Source organism: Drosophila sechellia, chromosome 3R (genome assembly GCF_004382195.2).
Source record: "Drosophila sechellia strain sech25 chromosome 3R, ASM438219v1, whole genome shotgun sequence".
NCBI lineage: Eukaryota > Metazoa > Arthropoda > Insecta > Diptera > Drosophilidae > Drosophila > Drosophila sechellia.
This window is the reverse complement of record NC_045952.1, coordinates 18592930-18620833: the sequence shown is the minus strand read 5'-3', so window position 1 is coordinate 18620833 and position 27904 is coordinate 18592930. Positions and strand designations below refer to the sequence as shown.

The following is a 27904-nucleotide window of genomic DNA, read 5'->3' as shown; positions in this document are numbered from 1 at the left end:
GGATATGCAGCAAAAGAGGTTGCTGCATTTGCTTTGTTTCCCCCAAAACTTTCGGAGTTATAAAATATTCTTGCATACTTTTAGGAACATTTATTATTAACAGAGTTTAAAGCCTTCCAGTGATTTGCCTAGCTCCAGGTATTTCGCCCAGTGTAGATGGTCTACCCATCTCCACCAAATCCCCTGAGCCGAGATGTTGCACGTGTGTGCCCCTATGCGTTGGCTTCTGGTGGCTCCACCAGCGATGGATGCCTTTGATTTCATTTCACTTCATTTCATTTTGTTGCCGGTGGAGGTAAACTCGCGGCTGCGTCGCCACACGGCGCACCACCCAATCCCCCGCCTAGATTGTGATGGGGTTCCTTCCCTGAACTCATTTTGCATTTAAGGATAACCAGCGGTCTGGAATGACGGACGGCGGATGGCATCGGATAATCTCTGCCGCCTGGTGATTTTGCATGGAGATCCCGTGGTCTTCTGTTATTTAGCTGATGGAATTAAAAAGCCAGGGTTTGAATCTGTTTTCTTATGTTCGTTTTTAATTTCCTTCAATAATATGTATGTCTCATTTATAATTCAATATGCGTTCTAGTTCTATTATTTTCCATTATTTCTCCGTCGTTATATGTGGTATAAATTAATGTCAATTGTTTAATGCGTGTGTGTGGTGTGTGTCCGCTTCAAAATGCCGGACAGGCTCTTAAGTTGATCGAATTTATGAAAAAAAAACGAATTTCCTTGCACTGACTAAGCCAATTTGCGGTGTATAAAAAATCATTGTGCACACAATTCGAATTCAAATTTTCCATTATAACAACAATGATAATAACAATAATAGTAAGAAATATCGCGAATGTTTATTGCATTATCTGCGGTAACAACAAAACCAATTAACGAGGGTGTGTAAAAATGGAATAATTTTCACGGCTTCTCCTCAGTTGGTTTGAATTTTCCTATTTGTTGGTTTACTTATCGTATCGTAGTACCTTTGCCCTCTTGCTGTATCTTAAAAAATGTATTAAAATTAGCTTAACTATCAAAATTATATGCACTTTGTTGTAGCTTCATTGAGTTCGTTTGGTTTGTTCTTTTTTTTTTATTCCTTTTTTTTTTGGTTTCAAAAGTTTCCATTACCAATTTTCTAGTCAGCTTATATACATTTGTTGTTATTTGTGTGTGTTTCTCTGGCTTTAATTGTTATCCTGTGGCTAGGCTCGTCTTAACTATGAACAGTTTGATATTACAAATATAATGCAATTATCCTTGATGCCATCGGTAGCTTTAAATCCTCATTCTCTTAAGTTTAGTGAGTGGCATTTACATGTATCTACATGAATATCAAAAAACTATGCAGGTTCCTCTAAATCCAACAATGTTCTGCAGCTTATACAAATAAATGTTAACATTCAATATCCCCTAATGTCTCCAATCTCGTTTCGTCCTTTTTCAAAGCCTCTGTATCTCAATGTGGAACAGAATAAGCGGGGTTAGTTACAAATTGGGCGCAGCGTGTCAATGTCCTTAAGATGGAATGATTGAAAAACTCCCTTTAGAACTTAAATATTGTCAAGCACGATGGGGTGTTTGTGTGCGTGAGTGTCTGTGCGTCTGTGTGTGTGTGTGTGATCAGCCTCGAAATTAAAGAGAATCATAATGCTATAATGCCATAATACCAAGTGGGATTGCGATCTAACTACACTACGCTAATTGATGGGGAATTGTATAGCAACTTCTAGGCGAAATGTGCGCTGGCGTGCTCCTTGATTGATGATTGATGATGGATGGCGGATGATTGAATCATGATCGAGAAGTTAATTGCTTTTCGTAATTTTTTGTTGTCAACAACAATACTCAATAATATCATATTCCTCTATATATCATTCAAATGATCACAGTCAAAAAACGTTCATTATTGAATTATCCTTTAAACATTTTAACCTTCACTACACAACAAATATTCGGTTTATTTACTCGATCAAAAAGAAAACCAATAAGTCAACATTGAGTAATGCAAATAAGAGAAATTTCCCGATTGAAATTTGACCAAATTCTCTCAACTTGGGGCACTTCGTGAAGGGTATACGAATGTCGTCTAAGACGAGCTCCCATAACCCGATTTCTACTGCGCAAACCAAAAGCGATTGATGGTCAGTTGGGTGGGGGTGTTATATAATGTGGGCGGGCGGATTCTATAGAAAATGAGGCGTGGCGTGTCTACATTTGTGTGGAGCGATTAACCGAAGCGTAAAATGTTTTTTTGCCGCTGGCCGAATTTCCATTTGAATGCATATTTCCAATTGCATATTCGTAACTTCGTTTTTTGTTTTGTTTTTTGTTTTGTTTATGTTGGTTGCATTTGTAGTTTGGGTTGCTTTTGCTTTCCATGTGATTAGCTGAACATTTTATTGTATTTAATTACTAATGCATTACAAACTTATTCATTACCTAATGCAAAATTGTACACTTAACGTTAATGTTCTCATGTTTTCCACTTTCTCGTTTCTCTTTCAGCAGTACAAAAATTATTCATTGCATTTTCTATTTGTGTTTAGGTGTGTTTTTGTTGTCTCATTTAGCCATTGTTTTACATCCGTAATGATTCTTCACATTTTTAACTAAATTTACACATTGCCAAATTTCGCATATGTACATATATGCACATACATATATGTTGCATACGCGGCTAGAGATACAAATACATTTGCCACTGCCACAGCTTAAAACTAGACTTCGATCTATTTCATTAACCGATTAACACTTCTGATGGTTTTATCCTTCGGCGTTGGCTGGTTTAAAAATCATTTACGCTAAAGAGTAACTAAATTTAATCAATCTTAGGAATTATTCAGTTGGATCAATTATTAATTTATGTGTGTCTGTCTATGTCCTTTTGTGTCTCATTAATCTGATTCATTTCTGCTCGGCTAGTTGCACTAACAACCACTGATAGTTTCGCTCGTCGTATCTTCACTTCTTTTTGGCCATCACCCAACTACCGATCCGCCGATCTTTCATCTCCATTCGAAGTTCGTTTTGGGCCGACACTATGTTGGAAGAACAAATAGATTATCCTTGGCTAGTTCCGCAGGACTCGTTAGCAGGTTCTGCTAGAAGTCGCTACTCGTCGAGGGATTCCCTAAATTGCTCTCCACAGTGTCGTCCTTGTGTCAGAGGGGCGGCTTGTAGACTTCAATAGCAGGCGTGAGCATATCCACTCGCGTTGATATCGAAGTATCACTGTAAAGGAAAGAAAACACATTGGTTCAGTTTCAGGTATATAGCTTCAATTTTTAAATATTATTTGTTGGTAATAAACTATAAGCTATTCCTTTTTGTTAACTTTCAGCAAGCGAGCTACCGAGATTTTCAAGGTACACACAATTTTCCAATACGCTAAAACGTAAACCTAAACCTTTTGTGATTGAATTTTATTATGCATTAGTTATCCCTTAAATAACTTAAACATCCCAGAGACTTATGGTATAGCCCCGAATAAAGTTGCCTTGGCATAAAAAGTTTAAAGACACAACGCCAAAGGGGGAAAAACATGGGAAAATAGGTAAGTTGGCAAAGGGAAAAGCCAAAAACTTTATCGCACCGTGTGCAGGCAGACAACTGCTGCTCCTGCTCCTTGCAACTTGCAACACGTTGAGCCGCACAAACAAGGAAAACTAATCCCAGTTTCACCATCACTCATCCGTGTTTCACTAATTGCATTGCATTGTCCTGGAACTCTGTGTTCCTTTTTCCAGCTGAGTACGATTTTTGAGCCAAGCTGGGTAATTTAGAAAATTTAATCCACTTCTGGCAAACTTTTCATTTTCAGCATCTTTTTGTGAGATACTGTGTTTTTAGAGCTTTTTTGTTTATTTATAAACATGTGCATTTTTGTTTAATTCCAAGCAGAGGCTCTAGATTATTGCAGAACTTCCATAAACATTATTGCAAAAATGTTTTCCTTCTTTAAATGAGAACTCATTCGTATGCACCTATAGTTTCTCAGCCAGCAAAGTGAATGCTCCTGAGGCCAGAGATTTCATTTATTCGGTTCAATTGTTACACTTATTTATTAAACACACTGCCATGTACACTTGTACATATTTTCTTTCATTGCTTGACCTCAAGACCTACGACTGCCTCACCAACTGAGTTTTCCCCAGCTTTCCTCATTTTTCCGCTTTTCCGCACTCTTTGCTTCGTTTGGCGGTTGGTGGCTCGGTTTCTTTATCATGGGCGCCCATTGGATTGGATCTCCTTTGTTTGCTTGTTGCGGATTCGGTTTCGCATTGTAAATGAAATGGAATTAAATGAAATGTGAAATTTATTGTATTTAGGGGATTTCCATGCGACAAGCGCTGCGCTGCGCTGCGGAAACGGATGTGGATGTGGATGGAGATCGGGTGGATTTTCGGATGGAATGGAATTGCGATTGGTAACGAAACAAAGCACAGCAATGCGAAACAATCGCATTTTCGCTTACTATTTCGAATGTAATTTATACGCGTACTTATGGCCCCCACTGTGCTTTGTCTGTTCGCTTTATTGGCACTCTACTTTAGTTGGCCCTTCCGCTTTGTGTTTATTTACTGTCCGCACTCTTCAACTCTCATATTAAATGAAATGAAAATCTCATTTCTCGAACGAAAGCTGTACTACCTTGTCCTTAATAAATCCCCAGACTTACATACTTAAATTGGTACTGCCACGCCCACACGGGCGGGCTGGTCAGTTCATAGAAAGTTCAAAATAGTTGCTGCAAGTTTGGCTCGGAGCAAAAATAAACAAAAACGGGCAGAAACTAAAAGATATTATGGAAACTTTCGAGTGTTGGCAACTCCTCGAAATGCGCTTAAGGGTCATAATTAAAACGAGAAGTTTAAAACATTGAATTGGAAAAATTCATATTTTTTTAAGAGATTAAGAAGTAGTATCCCCAGTTTCAAAGGGGAGGATAAGTTGTTGCCTGAAACAACATTTTGCATATGGATAAAGGCTTTATGAATAACTCAGTTGGCCAAATTAGACGCAGGATTAAGCTACATTTAAAGTGAATATAAGTTTAGTTGGAACTTTTTGGTATTCAAGCGAAGCTTTGATGGAAAGGAGCATATAAAGCTGTGCTCTTAACTTTAAATCTACGAAATGCGAGTTCAATTGAATTTATTTCTTTTATAACATAACATTTGAAATCAATAACAGTAAAATGTATATAAAAGTCGAAATTTGTCTGCCTTAAAAATCCAATGAACTCTTTTATTGTTTTGCCACGCACTCAACTTTTCTTCAGAGTAAGCGTTAAATTGAGTTGCAAGTGGACACCATTTACGCCCTTTGCAAAGTGCAAAAGCTGCTGAGTCCTCCAAGTTTGGGTGGGCTAAAAGCCAGGAGACGGACACCATCTGGTGCTGACCATTCATCAGCATAAAAAAAATAAGGGAGTGGATGCAGTTGCATTAGGGGAGCAGCAAAGATGGGGCAAAGAGCCATGGAACATGGCAAGTGTGCAAATTGTTGCCAAGCTGTTGAAAACTGTGTTCCAATTAAAAATGCAACAAATTCGAGCACAATTTGTTGTCGTGCAGCTGATGGTGGAAGTGAAACTACAGGTGCAACTGCAACTGCAACTGCAACTGTAACTGCAACTGCAATTGAAAATATAAAGGATGCCAATGCAATTAAAAAGCTTTTTCAATTGCATTTAACATGAAATTAGTTTCGAGAGTCATAAAAACGATGAAAAGCTGGAAAAGTGCCTGCGGTTATCTGTCGGTTGCTTTGTGTCACTTTGTAGCATGTAAAACTTGAACTTTTTCATTGAATTTATGATTGCAATCGAGTGCAAACATATGTATGCATGCCTACGACTTTTTGAGACCGACAAACGTTTGCAGTTGACTGAAACCATGAGGTTTCCTTTTCGGTTACCGCATAGCTCAAAACTTGTCAAAGTTTTGATTTGGCCAGGAACTCATTTGATATGGCAGCCCAAAGTATGGAGGATATCTCGGCCGAGAAACTCCACAACTTTATGCAATTAACTGCCGCCCCAGTGGGCGTATCCTTGGGGCCAGAGGAAGCTTATTACAAGCGACAACAAGCAATGTAAATGTAAATGCCAACTGGCAGTGAGCAATGGCCAACGGCAGCACTTGGCCAAGAAAATCTGCAAAAAACCAGGTCAAACAGGTGTGTGCAGGTGGTCCTGGGAGTGCCGGAGTCCTGCCCTGCGGAAGAAGGGGGCGCAAGGTGTCCTCGGGACTGCAAAACTTCCAACGTATTTAATTTGAAAATGCGACACTGACACTGCGGCCTGCTGAATGCTCGGTGTAAATTAAATTACACGCGCCACGCCTTCCAGGCGACTGGGGGATAGGCTGGCCAAATTCAACCCGAAACACGGTACATTAAAATTTCATTTGGCCAAAAGTCCCACAAACTTGGCTAACAAGTCGCAGGCGCTGCAAGGACAGCTGCCTCGGACGCGTGAAAACAACAACGAGCGGCGATGCACTGAGAAAAAGGCACATCAAATCCAGGATAATGACTTTAAATGCAAAAAAGATGTGTGAACCAACTCACAGAAGCTTATCAAGATTAAATAAATAGTAAGTAATGTTTTTTAAGATGCGAATACTTTTAAAACGAATTCTACTCAGACTGTAAAAAGTAAAAACAATTTATTAACTATAAATTATTATTTTATTTCAATGATAGAAGGTTCTTTTTTTAATGCTTTTAATACTAGTGTCATTTTGTAGGTAAGGAAAAATTGTAACGATTTCAGTTTAAAATAAATAATTATACCTTTGTATTTGATATATTTTCTTCAGTGTACAGATACAAATACAGAGATACAGATACAACTGGCTGGCGAGCAGATTTCCGGGATAAAGTGCGAAAGTGAGGGCGCCAGCTTAGAGGTCAGAATGCTGCGGGCTCGGGACTTTTGACCCAGGCAGGCACCTGGATCGTAGCCAGAATCTCGGCTCCTATCCAAATTCGCCGCCTGCAGGCGACAAGTAAACACAAACGTCGACACCCAAAACACTCGAAACACCCAACAAAAACACCCACACACAACTGACAAGTTTCGAGTGGAGGTGGCAGTGGGAGAAACTTAAAATCTCATTAGTTACATTTTTGAGAGGACACGAGCTTTGGCTGTCGGCTCAGAACGGCAACCACTTTGGGTTTTGGCCGCCCCTTTTGGCTGGGAAATCTTTGCAGGCTGGCCAAACATTTTGAAATTCACTTTGGCCGCTTTTCACTCGTCTGTGAAACTTTATGGTAAACTGATAACATCAAGTTCTTTCGATGATCTCCAGAGTTTTCCTACGTTTTCTCAAAATATTCAACAATTTGTTTGGCAAAAATATAATTATTATTTATAGGATTTTCTTTTGTTTAAATTGAAAATGATGCATTTATCTTTACGCAATATGGCGTGTATAAAAAGTGCCTGCCGCAGGCGAGCACCAAACATTTAATTGAAATTAAAAAAAAAAATTGTTAATCCATGAATAACTATTATATTTTTGCATGTGTGCACCACCAAAAACAAAAACAACAAGCAGCTGCCAGAGGCAGGCATATTTGAAAACTGAAAAAGTGCATTGGAAAACATTTGCGTATATATATATGTATTTATGTATGCATATTGGGTATTTAAATTTTTTAACATCCTCTATATGCCTGGGCACGTTTCTCCGTTTCTCGAACGCAGTGGGTGCTTGGGTGGGTGTGTGGCTAGGTGGGGTGTTTGGGTGTGTGGTTCATATACTACATTGGTATTGTCTTTCCCACCGATGATATTGCTATACTGCTGGCCATATGGCAGCACTTTAAATGCAAATGAAAGCGCCGAGCGCTTGTCCTCGTCGTCTGAGTTGATGGTAAAATGTGGTGCGTCGAGGTCGCTCACGATTTGAGAAGTGCTTAGCCGCCCCTCGGACTCACGCCCTTCCTCCAATTGGAGGCGTGGGCCAGGTACATTTGCATAAAGCTCCCAACTAGAATGAATATTCGGTTAGGCCTTTTCCTTGCGGTGCTGCTGATGGCACGTGACTGCCTCACGGACGAGGCAAAGTTTTGTGTGTCAAGGCACTGCAACTGCAGATACATTGTGCTGTGGATACTTGTTGAGCATGTCCTTCGTCCTGGGAGATGTATATACGTATATATATCGTGCGCCACCTTGAACACATCCAATGACAGCCATGGCTGTAGGTCACCCCGCTGGCTGACATTTCAAATCAATTCACTGCCACCCACTCAACGCAAAGTTAAACAAAAGTCGGGCTGCATTTTTGAAGCCAAAAACAAGTGGGGCGTTGCTAACTTTTGTTTTGTCATTTGCGCGGGCGTGGCCCAATTCAATTGCCAACTTGCAATTGGAACTCGAACACAGGGAAAGTACAACAAGAATTCAAACTCAAATGAAGAGGGGGGCGTTACATTTGTATTGGCCAAGTCGACACTGGGGCATTGATATTAAGTAGCCCTGCCCGAAAGCACCGACTATTCATCATCCGCCCTTGGGTCTCGGAAAAACTTTTGGCCAGCGAATGTTGTGTAAAGTTTTCTTGGCTTTCATTTTGCACATTTCTCAGTGGGCCAACCCAGCTGATGAAGATGGTGCCATTAATCAAACCAGAGCTACGTGATGTCTAGCCCGTTGGCCATAAATAAAATCCAGCCCGCTGCTGGCCAGGGAATAGTAAAATCAAAACTGGCCAAAAGGATTTATGCAAATAAACATTTTCTATATTCGATGGCGTGTGATGGATGTTTGTAAATGCAATTAATGTGGGCAAAAAAACTTACTTTCAAAAATTGAATATAAAAAATGTATCAGATGTGAATGGAGTAGGAGTATAATAGACAAATCTGCAGAATAATCAATAATGTCCAGTATCCTATAGAATACTGCAGCACAATAAGAATAATTCATTTCGATTTTTCTGCAAAGAAAATTGCAATTTTCACGCTGCAAAAAGAACAGCGTGAAAAGCCCAGAAATTTAGTTTCCGTTGATTAATTTCCGCTCACAGCTCAATCAGCAGGTCCATCAATTTTTCGCATATTTCTTTCCCCTTAATATGATTTCCACTTGAGGGCTGAATATCGGATTGAACCGGATTGCAGGTCACGTGGATTGACGGCCCAAAGGATATCAATTCAGCTGACGGGATCTGGATTTAATTTTGGGCCATGTTCGTTAAAGGTTCGGTCAAAATGATTTATTTCGAGTTTCATTTCGATTTCTGGTTTTCGGTTGTCGATACCCGACTGTCGGTGGTTTCTGGTGACGCCTCCCGTTCCACTTGGCTAATGAAATCATTCCGTGACACTCCGCACTCCAGACCTCCGTGTGCAACCCTCTTAATTGTTAAATCGAATTCGCTGCTTTGGCTGTGCGCGACAACGCGGCGTATGCGTAATGCGATTATTGAAATGTGTTGATTGGAATCAAGTTTGCATTTTAATTGGATTGCCATTGTTTGGCGCGCACAGAACACAGCGATGACAACAAGCGCTTTCAAATGGATTACACATTTCAGTTATGAACTCCAAGTGCCTTCAAATGTTTGCTGTGCTTCAAATTATAAATCGCAATTGCATCCGCAACTGGGTTCGAGTGGAATATGTGTGTATATGTATGTATCCCGGTCATAATTTATATGCACTACCCCCCAATATCCTTTAAGCTTTTTGGGGCCTTAATAGCATGCTGTTGTGGGTGTGAGTGTAAAGAGCAAATATGAAATATTTCCCAAACGAATGTGCCATAACAGTTGAGTGAATAAAACATTAACAAATATTTATTTCCATAACCGCTGCTGCTGCTGCTGCTGCTGCTGCTGTTCGACCCCCGAGGGTGTCCTTTTATTTTATTATATTTATTTGGCCTCCGTTTCGTATTTTTTGCTGCTTTCTGTTTTCTTGCTTCCTGCAATAGAGCATGTCCTTGCGCCAGTGCTGCGATTGAGATTATAACAAGCGGCAAATAAATAAAACAACAAGGAACACACAATCGCCCTCGGAACAACGCACGGGTCAGAGGGCAAACCAGAGTTCCACCGCAGAGCTTGGGTTTTTAGTTTGGTTCGGCATGGTTTGGAGGGGGGATGGCTCCCCAAACGGGCGGCTTCTCCCAAAAAGTTGCGGGAAATGCTGCAGCCTGCAGCGCCAAACAGTCAAAGCGTCAGCATTACACTTTTCCGCTTTTCCCATGCCACTTTCCACCACCACCACCATAACCACCACACCTTAAAAACCGTGTGGACTGGTGCTAATGCGGCGTTTAAGGCAAAACTCTCGCCACTCGCATTTATTTTTAGATGGCCAAACCACACAACAGAAATGGCAGAAAGCCAAGGCGCACCTCTTGCATCCTGGGTTTACCCATTTTCCCCCGCCACTCGCCACCACTTTTCCCTGCTGAGGTCCGCTGGCCACGTAAATTGCGTAAAATCCCCGCTGCCAAAGCTGCGAAGCCAACGCGTACTCCGCACTAATTGCACATTTTTATCTCAATTATTGCGGCTTACTTCTTTGGAGTCCTGGGGAAAACCGGCAACAACTGGGTACGAAGGACATAATAGAGCTTAGGAGCAGCAGTTGGCGGCACAAAGGACAGGATTCATTAAAGGATTATGTGCCGCCTATGTCATGTTGCATCTTTTGTGCATTTTCAGCGGCCTGGCGCATTTAAGTTGGCTCTAATTTCATTCAGCTAAAGTCCATACAAACGAAGCCATTTAAATTGATTACTATCGCTGAAGTTCCTCCTTTTTATGCTTATGTTAAACCTTTATTAAATACTAAATACAATATTTTGGTAAAAATATTTCTATAAGAAATTAATGGAAAAAGTTTTGGTAGACGTCAGAACATAGCTATTATTTTTTACAAAAACTTCATATTAAAAGTTGAGTGCAAAACATATTTAATATGAAAACTCCCATTGTTGACGCTGCCACAAGTTGACCCGAAAAGAAAATATGAAAATATTTTCACAACTTGTTTGGCAACTTTAAACCCATTTCTATTATCAATGCAGGGCGGGCATTTTGGGCAAACATTGTGGCATGGGCCAAGTGAAGCGTTGCCAATTACGAGTGGGCGAGTCAACAAACTCAGTCAGCAGTTTGGGCGCCAAAATGTATGGAAAGCACCAGTTGTTGGAACGGGAAAATGTTGGGGAAAACGTGATGGAGCTACAAGGAGCAAGGAGCGCAACTCTCTTGTCAATGAGCCCAAGTGAGTTACTTGTAATTACCACAAAATTCAATATATACACTCGTAGGCTGCGGTGGCCTCCCCTGCTCCGTGCTCCCTCTTAAAAGTTGATGGAGCTCCGCGGAGCTGGAGGAGCAGCTGCTGCCATAGTCAAACATCATTTGGCATAGTCGCGCTGGAACTCGTTTTGCCTAACGACCCGACCATCGACTTGCGTCACATCGCTCCAACTTGTCGAAGATGGGACCACCGCACGCACCATCAGCAGCCCATTCCATTTGGATGCTGGGAGATCCTGGGCTGCCATCCCATCTCATGCCATGGCATTTTGAAGTTGGAGGAGCCGCCTCGAAATGGCAGCTGTAAAAAATCACAGCATCAGCATAAAAGTGCTTAAAAGCAGCCGCCGTGTCCTTAGAGCAGGGCATGCTTTTGCTTTTTGCGCTTCACTTTGCACTGAATTTCCCAGATTTTCCTCATTTTCCATCCCATCTCAACCGAACCCAACTCATCCCATCGGTGGCTGTAAAAGTTTTGAGCAGTTTTTCTCCAACAGATTTCGATCTTTACCGCGTTTGCGTTACTCGTCGGCCAAATTCATATCTTATCAGTCGTCGCTTTCTGAGCTTTCAACGGAATTATTTGGAAAAATAAATTATGAAGCATTTTAATTGGCACAAAACAGATTCCATCATCCCCAACCCACGGATTCCACTTCCGCTTCAGTTCTAGCTCGTTAATGCGGTAACCTAATTCAATTTCGCATCTTAATCCAATCAGCAAATTGAAGAATAATTGGTAGTAGGACGGCCACGCAGGCATAATATTACATTTTGCATTTTAATTGGGATTTACTAATTAAAAAGTTTTCCGGCCTAAATCCAGACGTTTTCGTAAACAAACAATGAAAGTTTTCCAAAGAATGTTTGGTTTTTGTGGAATGAGCTGACGTGGTTAGATTATAAGGACCTCTGTCCCCTTTTCCTGGATTATAACGACCACTGACCCATAAGACTTTTAATATTAATTAACATTGATTCTTTTGGGTTTTTGTGGCTTAGAGTTGCAACTGGCCTAATTATCTAAAGCAAAGTTTGGTCTTAAAGTCCATGAATATTTAACGAAACAAAGACTTCTGCTTTTCATTAGAATTATTGGTGAATATATAATTGATCTGTTCAAGTAAATATACTTCAATTAAAACATTTAATGAAGTGTAGACATATACTTCTATTATTTAGAAATTGAATTATGGAACAAATTAAATTCCTTAAGCTGTATATAGCTGTATTAACATAAACGATTTATATTCAGATTGGAATGCATAATTACTTATTTATTTATCACCCAATTCCGAATTTAAGTCATCCTTATGGAATGAAACGAAGTTCGATAAAAAGGAAATGGTCCCAAGAGACCGTTTCGAAAGGCATTGAATCGAAGGCACCTCGAATTGCACAAAATTCCCAGTTCGGCACGCATCATTAAATTCGCCTATGCAATTTGGTAGCGATTGACACAGTAAAAGAGGCAAAAATAAAAGGGGCACATACGAATAAATTGAGAATATTGCGCATAAATGTATTTAAAATTACGCATTGCTCATACGCTGCGTATGGCAATATTTCCGCTTGACGGCGCCTTTTGTGGCAGTCCTTCTACGAGTGTGCATGTGTGTGTGTGCTCAGGAGTCGGTCACTTAGTATTCCGCTCATGGACACACAGCTGACACGTTGTTGGCCAGCAAGCATGGCAAAGGATGGTTCCCATGGCTGGTGTAGTTCCTTTGCTCTCCTGCTTTCCTATCGCATAGAAACTGTGGCATCCAAAGGAGACAGAGGTCAGGGGATCGAATCAGATGCCGTGCTTCCACTCACCGAAAGGATAACAGACTACGCAGGCCAATTTGCAATAATATTGATTTTTCATTTGCCGCCTGGGCTTTGGTTTTATATTTTCGGTTTCATTGCCAGCAAAAACTAAAGTCAAGCGGATGGCCAAAACAAAAAGTTGACTGGCACACGCTTTTGGCTTGGCCATGCCCAAATGCCGTGCAAAAGCCAGCGATGAGCCAACAATCACACACATACACGCGCACACGATTATAGAACACCCACACATTGGCACGTCTCGGGGCCAGTTAAATAGTCAAAGGACAACAACACTGGCGACGGCGAAGGCAACTCTCCATGCCATTGCCAAGCATAATGTTAAAAGTCTCATGGCGATACGACTACAAGATACCTCTTGTTTTTAATATTAATCACAAAATCCTAGAATACGATTTATGCTTTATAATACAAATACTAAATACATAAGCATTTACAAAGTGAATATTTTTGAATAATTTTGAGAGAAGTAATCGTTGGGATTAAATTATTGCATACCTAGATACCTGAGAGCTGGTTAACTTTGTTATAAATTATAAAATTAACATATATTTCTTTTAATATTTCTACACTTACCCTACTTATGCGCGAATACAACATACCCTTTCAAACTAAATTTGTAGTGGGTACACAAAACATCAACAGAAACGCAAACCAAATGTAAAAGCAAAAAGCAAAAGCAAGCAAAACAAAATTAGTTTCATAAGTTTTTTATGAGTTCATCGCTATTTTTGTGTGTCTGTGTGTGTGTGGCCAGCAAACACAGTCACACTAGCACACACACGCACACGCGGAAACAGTTACCAACACATGCACAGCGGAGTCGCCTGGCTGACTAACCAGCTTTTGTGCCAAGGGTCGACTGTTGGGGCGTTCGTCGCGTGGGTGGACTTCTCACCCGCCCACTACCCACCGCCCATTGCCCTCTGACCCCACCGCTTTTCCCACCCCCCTCTTTGCCAATGTGCTGGCACTTCCGTCCACCCCCGCCCAACACACACACAAACAAACATTCTCGTAAACAATTTGAGGAACTTTTAGGCAGGCAAATAATTCACAAAATATATATGTATGCATATTTATATGCACATACAACATATACACATACATATATACAGAGCGCAGGAAGCCAAGTAAAATATATTGCGACTAAATTTCTTTTGTTGCTCGCCTAGACGCTTAGTCGCTGTGTGCGAGCGAGATGGCGAACGGGCTAAAGCAATGGCGACAATTTGTTAAATTGTTATTGTTATTTCTATGTTAAATGCTCCTCTGCCCTCACAATGGCCACCCAAAGGGAAAATACACTTACAATACCAACACCCCCACAGTCACACACAAACAACCACCCATCCACACTCATACACCCACCACATCCCAACTCACCAATTTCACCACCCAACTGCTGCTGCACGTAGCGTCGATCTGCATAAATTATGTGAAATGCAGAGCCTCTGGCAGCTAGAAAAACTTATTACGCAAAACAAATCTTGTACATCCATTTTCATTTTCATTTTATTATCCAGTTTTTGCCATTTTATGTTCGGCCACTGACCCCCCAAAGGAGGAGGGGTGGGTTTTCCGCCGTAATCGCAGTTCCTGCAGGTGGCTACTTAGGGAGTTTCCCTGAATGCAGATGAAAACTGCAGTGGCCAAGGTGGGAATACAATAAAGAAATGAGTCTGAAAAGGGAAAAGCTTGTTACCAAATGAAAAGTATATGAATAAAAGATTTTACGGAGGTAAGCAGAGAAATCGTCAGTAAATTAATAAAAGTAGAAAGTCTTAGAGAAACTGTCATAGTTTGTCGCGTATTTAAAATTCTGAAAAATGGTATAGAACCATGAAAAGCGCAACCTAAGTTTCCAACTTTTTAAACCTTGAAATATCAAAATGTAGAGCAGTTTACTTACGGAACGATAACGATTTGTTTACACAGCGTGCGTGGAAAATGCACGGCGAACAATGGGAAAATAAATTGCATTCACATTCGCGGCGCCCTGCCAATTACCGTAAAGAGCGCATAAATTGGGGGATTGGGTGGATTGGGTGGATTGTATTGGTTTGGATTGGTTGGGATTGGATTGGACTGGGTTAAGTGGGCTTGTTGTGTTGGTTGTGGGTCATCCAGCCAGTCATTCCACATGTCACATTCTTGCACGACATATGAGTGACCATTTCCGCACTCAAACCCCACGATTTTCCACGGCTTGTCATGGGATATGGGTATATATATATGGCTAAATGCATGTGCTGCGGGCAGGGAAATCGAGTTCAAGTGAACTCAGTCAGTTGGCAAGAGCCTTGGATTTTCATTAGCCCCACAAAAGAGCCATAACAGCAACGGCAACAATGTCCATAAACAGAGCAAAAGCCAATTCCGATTCGTGTGAAGTTCTTCGCGAGCTACGAGCCTTAGTGGCCAGTTCCCAATTCAACGCCCCCGAGAAGGCAAAAAAAAGGTGACCAAAGTTAGCGGGAACTTAACTTTCCGGGCAACCCACTGCCCACCGCCCACCGCCACCCAAAACGAAATGGCCATACAAATTGATTTTCCCACACCTCGCGGAAAACTCCTCCGCACGCCAAGTTGGTTTTCTTCGCCTCCTTTTTTTTTTTTGGCTACATTTCGATTCGTTTCTGATAATGCTAAAGCGAAAGTCGCGCAATGAAATAGAATCATCCACCAGTTGAAGTTGAGGTTCCTTTTACGGCCTTCTCGACCTTTTCCCATTCGAAATCTCTTTGGGCAAGCACATGTCAATTATGTGATCAGGTCTCCGTCGAAAAATCCCAAAGTCAGTCAGTCAGTCAGTCAGTTGGTCAGTTAGTCAGTTACTCATTCGGTTGGTAAGTCCGCAAGTCCGCAAGTAACAAATCAATTAGGCCGGAAAGGATAACATATGACTCCTAGGCGGATGTGAAGCTCGGAATGGAGTTTCATCTGACGTGGAACAGATTAATGCTGACTCCTCTCGACTCTGGCCATTAATCCCAGCGTTTGACAGCTGCGGATTAATTCAATGAGCTCGTGGCGGATTAATCGAATAAATCCACTTTTATCACATGAACAAATGGTAATTAATTGGAAGTTCTAAACATAAGATATAAATTAAATTATTGTTTTAATGTCGCCTTTTATCACAGCGTTTTAATTCAAATATTTCAGATAAGAGCGCCTGCAGCTTTCAATTGATATGTGATAAGCCATCGGAAGTATGGGACAAATATTTCAATGGTATTGTTTTACAACTGGAATTGATTTTGACCTCAGGCTCCATGGTTAATTATAACAAAATATTTATGTAATAAAGTAAACCACTCACACGTATGAAAGTCAATCTCACACACTTAAACAAAGACAAACACAAACACACAGTGACAAAGACAAACAGCGAGTGACAAGTTTCGGTTGTCAGGTGCAATTTGCTGTGAAAGGACGAAGGACCCCATCGATCGATCGATCAGAGTGCTTAATTGTTGGCCCGCAATTCGTGGGGCTTGTGGACGTGGGCCTCTGTCCATACATTACGCAATCATCCATTTATATTGACACTTGTTCGGGCTTAAAAATTAATCAGCGATGAGGCGAGTTTCCATTTTCAATCTGCACATTCATCACATTTTACAGGACACTCGGTCGCCCACCTTGTTCAATTATTTAGGAGCGAATGGCAGGAAGATAGCTGGGGGAAAAGCTACTTAGCGGTTTAGCCAGGGTCCATGGTTCGTGGACCATCCAACAGCAGGGTAGTGACGACAAATGGTCATTGTGAATTCATGTTGGTCTCGACACGTGCCAAATGACCGGCAAGTCAAGAGATTTATGCTGAGGAAAAGGACACTGGCAGGACACGAATGGCTAAGCTAACCCCAAAGGGTTATGGACACGTTCGCCACTCTGGTTAATTCATTAGCTCGGGTCTTATCTCTGATTATGGCAATTAAATACTTCCCAATCCCCTTGATCTGTGGCCAGTTTCAATTCGTTGGTCTCAATTTACCCCGGACCCTCCTTCGCCTCCTTTTCGATCCGATCAGCCTCTGATGAATCCGGCTCAGTCCGAAGGATTCATTGTTTGTTTTATTAACCCCAATTAGTGCGTCTGCCATCCCCACCATGTCTCCCCCAAATGATTGCGTCTGATGCAATCCGATTGGCTTTCAATTAATTGACAAGCCATCATAATTGATGCTCTGCTCACATGGCTTCGCATTTATTATACAACTGTGAGGGGCGACCGAAATTAACTTATAGGCTGTCATGGATGTTTTCCGGTATTAACTACATATTCAGTCAATCGATTTCCCATGTGTTCCCACATGCAAATTGTGTGGCGTTTGTAGGCAAAAAATTTATTTATATTCGGTTAAACAGCAGAGATTTTTATCCTAACTTAGTGCTATTAAATGTCAAAATACAAAATATATTTACATTGTATAGGCCACAAAATTCCCTAAAATATTTTATAAATTTTTAATATTGCCAAGAAACAAGTTTTTTTCTTTATAAACATTTCCCGACTTTTATGCCCTCTGAAAACGTCTTTAAACTGAAAAAATCATTCATTCGTTTGACATTCAGTTAATAGCTGTCATCATGCTTAAAAATCGGCGATAAATTTAAATCAATGGCTCAATAAGAATGATTTAATTGCTTTTTCATTTGGTTGGCCCGTCGAGTGTCTGGCGAGCTGTTAAAATTCAAATTAAAAGTCCGAACGTGACCGAAAATGTGAAATTATGCCGATGCGAAAGGCGGCTCGACTCGACTTTAATAGGCAATTTGCAGTCGTAATCCAAATGCAGGCAGTTGGCAAAGTCACGCACAGTCTAAGGATAACAATAATGGCCGAGGATTCGGACGCAGGACAACGAAATTATTTTACACATTCAAGGCGGCGATAAAGCGCGATCTCCCTCACTCCGCAGGCAAATGCAACTGGGCTAAAATATTAGTGGCTTAAATGCCAGGGCTTAATGGCCAATAAATCGATTTGCTTTCGGCAGCCAAAGAGACGCACTGCAGCAATGGCTTGGCCACCAACTTTGGATGGGCTGAGCTGAAACGGGGGGTCCTGTGCTTATCGGCACGCATGCACGCAGCTGGCGGCAATTTGGATACAAAGATAAAACATTTATTGGCCACATAAAACGGGTGAAATTACCAAGGACCCGCCAGCTCCACCAGCTCCACAATGGCCACATCCACGTCCTGTTTTCCCATCCGGCATATTGAGTTCGATTCGGATGCGGATAATTTCACTCTGCTGTCGCACGAGCAGCAAATCAATTTCAGTCCTTGCCTTACGGAACTGCCACGTTTTGGGTCCACAAATTAGACAAATGATTTGCCCCACTTGTCATAAAACTGCCAAAGGGATTGCCTTTGTCCTGGCTCCAAATGGACCCAACTCTTTGTCTGCCTTGGAGTTCGATTTTGAAAGCCCTATGCTAAGTAAAAACCATGGCTTTCCATTTATTAACTGAAACCTTGTTAAAATAAGTGACATTTGGTCAATATGGAGCTTGTTTTGAGCATATTTTGAGGCCATAAATTTAATATATTCAAAAAAATGTAGTACATAATTCACATATGAAAATATTTCCAGTTCAATGCTTTTGTGTGACATCAGGAATCTGTGCGAAATCTTAACCTTTGTCATCGTAGGTGCCCTTTGTCATGTTTTCCATCCATTTGTTGGGTTCTTTCAAATTTATCATTACGCGGAAACTTCAAAAAGCACGTGGCGGATACTTTTCTTTCCAAGCGGTGCAGAAATGAGAGCGAAAAAAGTTTAATTAAATAAATTACAAAATGCTTTGCCAGCGACAACAATTCATTAAAAAAGAACGAAAGACAAAGGCAGCCCAGTTGGCTTGGGTTTTTGTTCGGCTCGAAAAAAAAAAACCAACAAAAAGTTGAGGCATTCTGCCAGACGAGCGTCGAGATGCGTTTTGCACGGCTTCAGGACGAAAGGACGACAGGACTACAGGATGACAGGACTTGGCTGGCTGGCAAATTAAAAGCCGACTGCCCATAAATCTCAGCCAGCAGGTGAGTGGGCGGTGGTTGGGTGGTTTTGGGTGGGTTTGAGGGGGCCGTGCATAGACAAAGGCGGCTAAGCAAAAAGCGGGCAGCCACAATAACTTTTAAGAAATTATTATGTTGTGCTACCAATCCTGCCCACCACCTGCTCCTCCTCCTTACAGATTGCCTTGGCAGCAGAGAACTAGCATGGACACGAAACGATGTCGACTTATTTGCATGTTTGTCACTGGCTTTTTACCATTTTTCCCCCCTTTTTTTATGTTTTTTTTTATTTCAGTTGTTGGGTGCTTTTAGTTTCCGGCGCGTTGCACTTGGAGCTCGGTGGCTGCCGCACAAAGTTGCCGCACAGACAAACAATGCCGAATCGCGGGGGCGGACTGCTTTCAAATTGCGTTGAAAGCTCCCGAATGCCCCATTTTGCTGCTGTTGTTGTAGCTGCTGGCGTGGGGAAAAGGCCAGCAAAAAATAGCGAATAAAAAAATGAAGTCGACCAAAAAAAAAGGGAGGCAGCACAAAAAAAAAATAAAGAACTAGATGTGACACGAACAACGGCAAGCGACAACGTTCCGGAACAGAAACGGAAATTGTGAAATATACAAATGTTCGTCTTGTTTAGGTGAGTTACATGCAAACCGGACGGGGCACCCGCATACACTAAGAAAAACTAGAACAATTTTATTAAAAATCAAAATTCGGAGAGAGAAGATTATTGCTTAAATCAATAACTAAAGGTAAACAACAAAATTGATCAAAAAGCAAATTAATGCGCTTTTATTCAATATAATTGTTTGTTTATAAAGAACAGCAGTTTAAACATATATACATATATAGAAAATATATTAAAATTTTGTGTATCAAATAATAAATATAATATTAGGGACTCAAAGCTCTACCAAAATGTCAAATTAGAATCAGATAGTTTTCGTTTAACTTCTAAGTAATGCTTCTGCATTAGAAACACGCACATCAACTTGCGTTACCCCTATTTCTTGCAGTGTAAGCCCAAGTGGGACCGCCTCCAGAGTTTCGCGGACAAGGGACAAGGAACGCTTTGTAATAAAAATATATGGATCTCGGACAACGGCAACATGTCACATTGTTAAAAAAAAAGACACAAAAATCGGAAACGGAGGGCGGCTGGGCGGCAGAAGTGAACAGAATGGAGAAATCCCGACAATTTGTTGCCAGGCGTTAAACGCTGGAATATCCGGTGAAACACGCTTATTAAAACGGTAGCATTTAGGCCGGTTCACACCCCACTTTGTCCGCAGGGATAACAAATTGGAAGGACAACAAATAAGGCAGCAGGAGCAAACTGATCGTGTAATGAATGTAAAAGGAGACTTCGGGCACAAAAAAAGGTCAACCATTGTTCTCAATTGCACACAGCTTTTGTCAATTTATTCTAAAGCGGGGAAAAAATCTGTGTTTACATTTTAATGCTTTAAAAAAATGCACTCAAGTGTTTTGTGGATATTAAAAAATTTGTTGGCACGCAGTAAAAAGGGTAAAATTACTATTAGATATTTTTATGAAACTCGTGAAAGAAAGATTTTTTTACAAAATATCACTTTTTGTTTAATAATTAAATCATTATATCAATGCCAAAAAAATGTGACAAAATAATTACAAAATTACAATTGTTTCTTATTTTATATCAATGCATTCAGTTTATAATTAACAAATAAATATAAGGCATTGCCTTAAATTAGTATTCATTAGTTGATAGATCATTATCTATTTCTGACTTCCTGTGACAATAAACTGCATCAATCTTCGTTAATTAGGCTTTTTAGTGTTCCAATTTAATATGTGGCTCACATTCCGAAGATAACATGGTGCATTTCAGGGCCCAGGAGCTGCAAATAATCGATTGCCATGAGAGCCATCGAAAGACCAAAGCCACAAGGTCCTGGCTACCAAAATATGCCTTTTGCTATAATTGCCTGTCAGTGGCAAAACGACGAGGCGAAGAAGAATTTCGAAATTAGTTTTGAGCTGCTCCCATTTAGTGTTTTTGTGCGGTTTAATTAAATCAAATATCCTTAAGGCTTTGATAATTGGCAGGGCCGGCCGCAAGAACTGTCAGAAATCATTGCAAAATATTGCCGCCCAGCCGGATACTTGGGCGAAATGCAGGCAAGAAGGCGACTCTTGGCAGGCGGCCAGGAAAAAGGACCGGCCAGGATTTGTAATTACGAAATTAAAACAGCGACAGCTGGCCCAAAAATCCATGATGGACTCTCCAAAACTAAATGAATGGGATTCCTCAGCTCGGGCATATGGACTAGATGGATTGGCAGGCGAACAATGTGGGCAGATCAGCCTTGGGCTGTGGCTCTGCAATATCCTGTCGGCTGTGCGGGCTGAGCCGCAGTGCTCAGCTCCTGCCGGCGTGTCCTGCCACTGACGGATGCGGATGCACCAGCAGCGGCACAGAAGCACCACCTACCGCACCGCCATCGTGCAACATAACCGATAAAAACACGGCCAACAACAAGAAGTGCAAAGTGTCGTGACCGAGGCCACACCCCAGGCATTCCATTGGACTCTCGAGTGGGTCGTATCGGGCGGATTGGGTGGATTGGGTGGCTTGGGTGGCTTGGGTGGCCTGGGTGGCCTGGGTGGCCTGGCGGCAGGTGGTCTCTCATTGAAATTTGTTGCATTATGCTCAGGATGCTGGCTGGATGTCCTTGCGCGCCACCGCTCACTGCTCACTGCCGCTGCACTTGATTGTCAACAAAAATTGTTTTGCTGCATGTCCTTGTTGCCGGAGCCCCTCACAGGACTTTCGAGTGACTGCAATGGCAGGCAAAAGGACACGCAGCTGTAATTAAATTTGCGAAAGCAACGGCCAGCGCCTTCGAAATGTAATCTTCTCCTGCGGCCAAATTAGTGCCAAACAATGTGACATTGTTGACAATTTAAACCTAAATAAACACACGTGCCCCCTGCTCATTCCCATTTGCTGTCTCTACAGTTTTTTTTTTCTTCTCTGACACGTAGACACACGACTACACTTGAAGACGGCCATAAAGATAAATGTTTTATATACGTGAATTGCTTTGAATAAAAGCTTTGTTTGCCCTGTTTCACGGTGGGCCCAGCAGACAAACAAACTTACAGATGAACAGGACCTACCGCCTCGCACCCTCCAAACGAATATAACTCATACGCCCCGTGGTGCGCGCGTCTCAACTCACACATTTGCATTTGAAGCTTAATTGTGATAGGGGTGGGCGTGGCTGAAACGGAAGGCGGATGAGCAGGAGGAACAAAACGGAATTCCTTAATGTGCAGTTAAAACTTTAAATGTTGCTAATTCAAAGTGAATTTGTGGTAATCTGACGAATGTAAGCAGAGTTTTAAATACAGTTCCCCAAGGCTAGCATTTGATGTTCTTGGGAAATTTAAGAACACAAGTTGAAGGAAATCGACACTGATTTTGTCTCGCCGTTTAATTCAGCCCATATGTCTTAGTATACTTATGTCCTTTAATATGATGTCCTTACAGCCGTATTAAACCAAATGTCTGACCATTAAAAATCGTACGCGTTTCCTTAGCAAAAGCAGACAGCTGCGTTCAAGATAATAGACCTTAAATAGACTTTTTATTTTAAGGCGTGCCATTTTCTTAAGCGCTCAAAAAATTAAAAGCAATAATATGTTACTGAAAACTTTTTAATGGAACTGCAAATTTCTATTCTTTGTGTCTTTGTGTCTTTGTTTTTTTTTTTATTTAATTCTATTATTGCGAACACTGCTGTAGGTGTGTGAGTATGTGTGTTCTCCATTTATTATGAGATCCCTCATCTTAAGGGGTCGTCAAGCTAAAGAGGGAATATGCTTGCTGGTTGGCCATAAATTCCTTTTAATAACATATTCAAATTTAGATAATAACCGCCTCTAGTGCAATATTAATTCTTGCATCCTTTCCAGCTATATCCATATATTTTTTATGTGCGATTATTATAAACATGAATTGGAGTGTGCAATGTCAGACGCCTGAAAACTTTAGTCAGTTATGCAGACTCCGAGAAATTCCAGGACTTAAGCATTTCCTTGGCGTTTTGTTTGCCCAACTCAAAGGGAAATTCAATGAGGGCTCGTATTCCCCGTATAATATGTATCATCGTCTGGTCGCTTTCAGTTCCATTCCGGATTCATAGTTGGGACAGAGAAAGTTCTTAGCATTTACGTAAGAACCTTCATGAATATGTATTCGCCGGGGAATGTGTGCTCATGTTAATAATGAAGCATTTGCTGCGTCTCCACTAACTCGGCAGACTTTTCCCAAACGACGAGCTGGGAAAGTGGGAAACTGGGAAAATACATAGGGAAAATGGCCATCGAGGAGGTGTAGGGATTTGCTGGGGATTTACATGAATTGACTGACTGACTGACTGACGACGACTGAATTCGCTGGCAATCTCCAATTGAACCGAACAAGAAATGGAAATTTATTGAAGAACATTCATATGCTGCGCATTATTAATATCGATTTGCGGGGCGTTGTGGGCGTGGCAAGGCGAAAGTCTCAGCGTGACTGGCGCATCTTAAGGATACAAATGTGTATGTGGGTCCGAGATTGAGATAGCTTGCACTTCTCTACTTTCGTTTCGGCACAGATAAATAAAAAATAGGGGCCTACAACAATGGCTCTTGGGTATCTTTTGGTATCTTGGGTTTTTTTCCCCCCACAACCATTGTTTGGCAAAAGGGATACGTGACACTCGATGGGGCAACATCTGTCTGCAACTAAACGGCATTTCAGCAATAATCAAGGAGCCTTTGTTGTTGTCATTAGATTGCGGCAGCCTGCCAACCCAAATGGAATACGAACCACATGATTATGTGAGCTTTCAGAGCTCACCAACAAACAGGTGAGCTTCTTTGAAACTAACAAAATTTATAGAAATTCAATTCGTTAAGTTTGGCCTATTACGTTTTCGCCATGTCGATGACAAAAAACAGACACACAATTCGTAAGAAATCATTTAGGAAAATGAAAGACGTGACTGCGTTGCATTCTCAGCTGCTTGCGATGTTCATAAAAGGAGCAAAATTGATTTTTCTATAAAAAATAAAATAAAAGAAAGGCAGGCAGCACAAAGTGGCACACTCTCGCATAGAGACACACAGACACCCACACACACACACCCGTGCACAAAGAAAAACGCTTCTAGGCAGCCGCAAAAGCAGAAACAGAAGTAGGCCACACTAGGAGCATTTCCCCCATGGCATCCATCGCCACCCCCCAGTCCAACTCAGCCCCATCCCCCATCGAAAGCCGCACCCTCTTCCACCCACGGCTGAACCCTTAAACTCTTGTTCCAGCTGCACTTGAGGAAGATGCTGATGGTGGCCATGCCCATACCCTCGCCACGGGCACCACAAAGCCATCGAGTCAGTTTAGTTTTCCTATTTAATCATCTCCGAAAGGAACTATTTGTAAGTTGCGGGATTTTGGGGAACGTCACTTGGTTAGCACATTTAATGAAATTTGTTCATTGTGCAAAATACTTTATATCTCCAACTTTATCTGCTCTCTCTTTTAATTAAGGTCAAAGGACAGCAGTTAGAAAAAGAAGGTTTGTAAAAATATTAATTCTATGAAATTCAACAGTATGCATTAATCGAACCCCTATTGGCCAATATTTGCCTACTTGGCTTTTAACTCCTGTTGGCTGCTTTCCTGGCTACTTAGTTGCCGAGCCAGTTGGTTGCTTTTGCCATATTGGCTGCGATGTATAGTTGCGTTATGGCCAAATGATTGAGTGGGCCAATAGTGGCGCTAATGCGGAATCGTGCTAGAGTCTGCCACTCGAAAATGGCGGCAACGTGCAAAAGTGCCATAATGCTGCACCATAATCATTAGCATACTGTCAATGGGTTGAATCCATTTTAGTTGCACTTAACTGGCAACTGAATTGCAGCTGCCAGTTGGCCATGCACACGATTCGAATTGCGAAAGAGTTTAAAGCTCGAGTGTCGTGTGAATGATATCCTGCAAATCCCTCAGCGGCAAACTGTGACTGAAACAAAGTCGGATTCAGCGACAAGAAAAGGCATCAGCGAAAGGTAAGCTGATTATGTAACACACACACACTCGGTGGGTGGTGGGTTGCTAGTCTGCTGGGTGTGTGTGTGCCTGCCAGATAGCGCCATTTTGTTTCGCAACTTTTCAACAGCTCTTTCCCAACTGTTTTTATTAGTGATTTCCGTTGAAAACAAGTTAAAATATGCGCAGTAGATACATTTCCACACCACCTGCCAATAGAATTTGCAACGTTAACTCTTTTTTGTGGGAGAATATGTTGAACATGCACCTGCAGCTGTCCGCAGACTTATTCTCACATTCAATACTAGCTCTTTCTTGTCCATACACAGCGCTAAATAATATGTTATTAAGTTAAAACATGCCTGTGTTTTAGTTTATTCAAATGCTATCAATATTTTTATTTTTTTCTATATTAAATTTAAATTATTTGATATTGTGTATAATTTGTATCATCCCCTTTTCTTGAGCATGCTCAAATAAGTATGCTATGATTTCTCCTTGTGTAATACCTGACTGAAATGGGGTCACCTTTCTATCCGAAGGTCGTTTACGGCCAGCAATTATTCGGCAATCTGTGGAGTTAAAGAACGATTGCAAGACCCGTCGCACTCCTCTCACTGCACCGGATTATTGATGGAGCCTCTGGGCCAGTCCAAGCCAAGCTGTTTGGATGAGCCAGACGATGGAAAACAAGGGATTCGATTGGACGGGGAGCACTCGGTGAGCTTAAATTGCCCAGCCGGCTTGGCATGTGAGAGCACCCTGGCTGCCATGACATTTGAATAATGCACGTAGCAAGTGAATGGGCGGACAGGAGCAGGAGCAGAAGTGGGACCAAAGGAATGGGCGGCGGGGTAAAAAGACCACCAATTTATTATCGATTGAATCGATGTGCAATGAGTACTGAAAACTGATGGAAATTTCCTCGAAAAAAAAAATAAAAATGGTAGTAAAATGGAAGGCAAAACAATGGCACAGATTCGATAATGCTGCAATTCAAAGGGAATTCAATAAAAACCGGCATTAAAGACCAGCTGGCGCAATGGAGTTGAAGTTTGATGAATCAATGGGCCTTTGTTTTCTATTCGCTCGATGGTCAAATGTAATTGTCGCGCACCCCGCAGTCCAAATTCCATTAGCAGTCGATGGCGGAGACAACAACCTCAAACCCCGGCGGCTCTGTCAACAGCTCAACATATCAATCATACGCAGTGTGGCGCGTGTTTGTTGCGTGCTCTAATGCTTTGACTGGGTGGCAAATACATGCGACGCCTGGTCTTATAAATAATTTAGACCGCATATCACTCCAAAATAACAACACCCCCTCCGTTGACACGTTCACTTTGCCACCAAAAACCCCTCCTCCTCCTCACACACACACACACACACACGGAAAAACTGTCATTAGTGAATTATTTAAATTACGCCGACGCCAGGAAAGCAAATATTGCAGACAGGAAGGAATTTCCTGCTGAGAGAGTTTTGTTAAATTAACTTACTGGCCAAAGAAGACAACGTACATGCGATAAAAAATCGTTTTAAATTCATGTGTATTTGAATAATAAAATTTTTTTGGCTTCTGAAGAGAGATAAGTAAGCACCCTCGTTTTATTAAAAATTTAAAAATACGAAAATATACTTTCAGGAAAATTAGTTGAGTGACGGATTTTTTGAAACTGACAAAGCGAGTAATTCTTTCTCTCTTTCTCATTGATGTTCTAAAGAGCTCCTTGCGAGTGTTAGATATAGCGAGTAGAATTCGTCACCACTCACCTGAGATTCTCGATGCGCGGCCTTCGGCACTGCGGCCGATTGCGGCGGTGGCTGCGATCCTTCTTGCAGCGACAGTCGCAGTGCATGATGCAGAGGGCGATGGACGAGATGACCGTTATCACAAAGGGCACCGCGAAGAAGTGGATGATCATGGCCACCTGGTCGTCGTGGTTGTACGACGTCAGCACCACCGTCTTGTTCTTCCGCGAGTAGAAGCACGGAAAGATGGCACCCTCGATGCCGTAGTAACCGTTGAAGTTCTTGCACGTCACCGACGGCGGATAGCCGCATCCCTTGATATTGACGAGCAGTGTCGCCTCGCCGGACTGCTCCATATCGGACGTAAAGTTGCTATAATCGGTCATATTCTCCGGTATCGTAATGTTCTGCTCAATGAACGTCACATAGATATGCACGCAGCGGTACAAATCGGAGGTGCAGCCCTCGCGACACGAGCTCCACGAGCAGTTGAATATACCCACTAGATCCTCGCGACGCGTCGTCGTGCACAGCGTTGGCTTCTCGATAAAATCGTGGCTCAGCGTCGATATCGCCGGGTCCACGTAGAGCGGTACGAGGAAGAGCAGCGATGCCCCGGCGGTCACCGAGAAGAAGGCCAGTGTCGAGGTGCCATAGAAACGCGCACGTTCCCGCCACGAACGAAAGCGCCGATTGCCATTTTTCTTTTTCGGAGCCAGTTCTCGGATTTTACGTAACCGTAGCTCTTGTTGTTGCTGCTCGAGTAGTAATTCCGAACTGCCACTCCTCATATTATTGTCGGTGCACACAGGGCGCTGATGTTGCTGATTGTTGCTGCTGCTGCTGCTGGCGTTGCTGCTGCTGCTGCTGGCGTTGCTGCTGCTGCTGCTGCCGCTGCTCCTTGTATCAC

General features: G+C 41.9%; 1 protein-coding gene and 1 long non-coding RNA gene across 3 annotated transcripts; one reads left to right on the top strand and one right to left on the bottom strand.

Annotated features, from left to right (window-relative positions):
* Positions 1-517: 517 nt before the first annotated feature.
* Positions 518-27885, bottom strand: LOC6607019 (protein tipE). Its single transcript, XM_002031772.2, has 2 exons — positions 27016-27885; positions 518-3237 (listed from the first exon to the last, which is right to left on the bottom strand). Exons 1-2 carry the CDS (start codon positions 27783-27785, stop codon positions 3168-3170), a joined length of 840 nt encoding a protein of 279 aa, XP_002031808.1. The 5' UTR covers positions 27786-27885; the 3' UTR covers positions 518-3167.
* Positions 9491-21018, top strand: LOC116801549. Of its 2 annotated transcripts, none has more exons than XR_004362085.1 (3): positions 9491-9656; positions 19459-19797; positions 20177-21018. It is a non-coding gene; the product is annotated as an uncharacterized LOC116801549 (long non-coding RNA). The 2 variants fall into 2 exon arrangements; XR_004362084.1 differs by lacking the exon at positions 9491-9656 and adding an exon at positions 17756-19187 and having other exon boundaries at positions 19343-19797.
* Positions 27886-27904: the final 19 nt, after the last annotated feature.

Bases quoted from the DNA above. Each gene is read 5' to 3' on its own strand.
- LOC6607019 (XM_002031772.2), bottom strand. From the start codon at position 27,785: ATGAGGAGTGGCAGTTCGGAATTACTACTCGAGCAGCAACAACAAGAG. The intron at 3,238-27,015 runs GTGAGTGGTGAC...TTTCCTTTACAG, and splicing joins CCGCGCATCGAGAATCTCAG to TGATACTTCGATATCAACGC.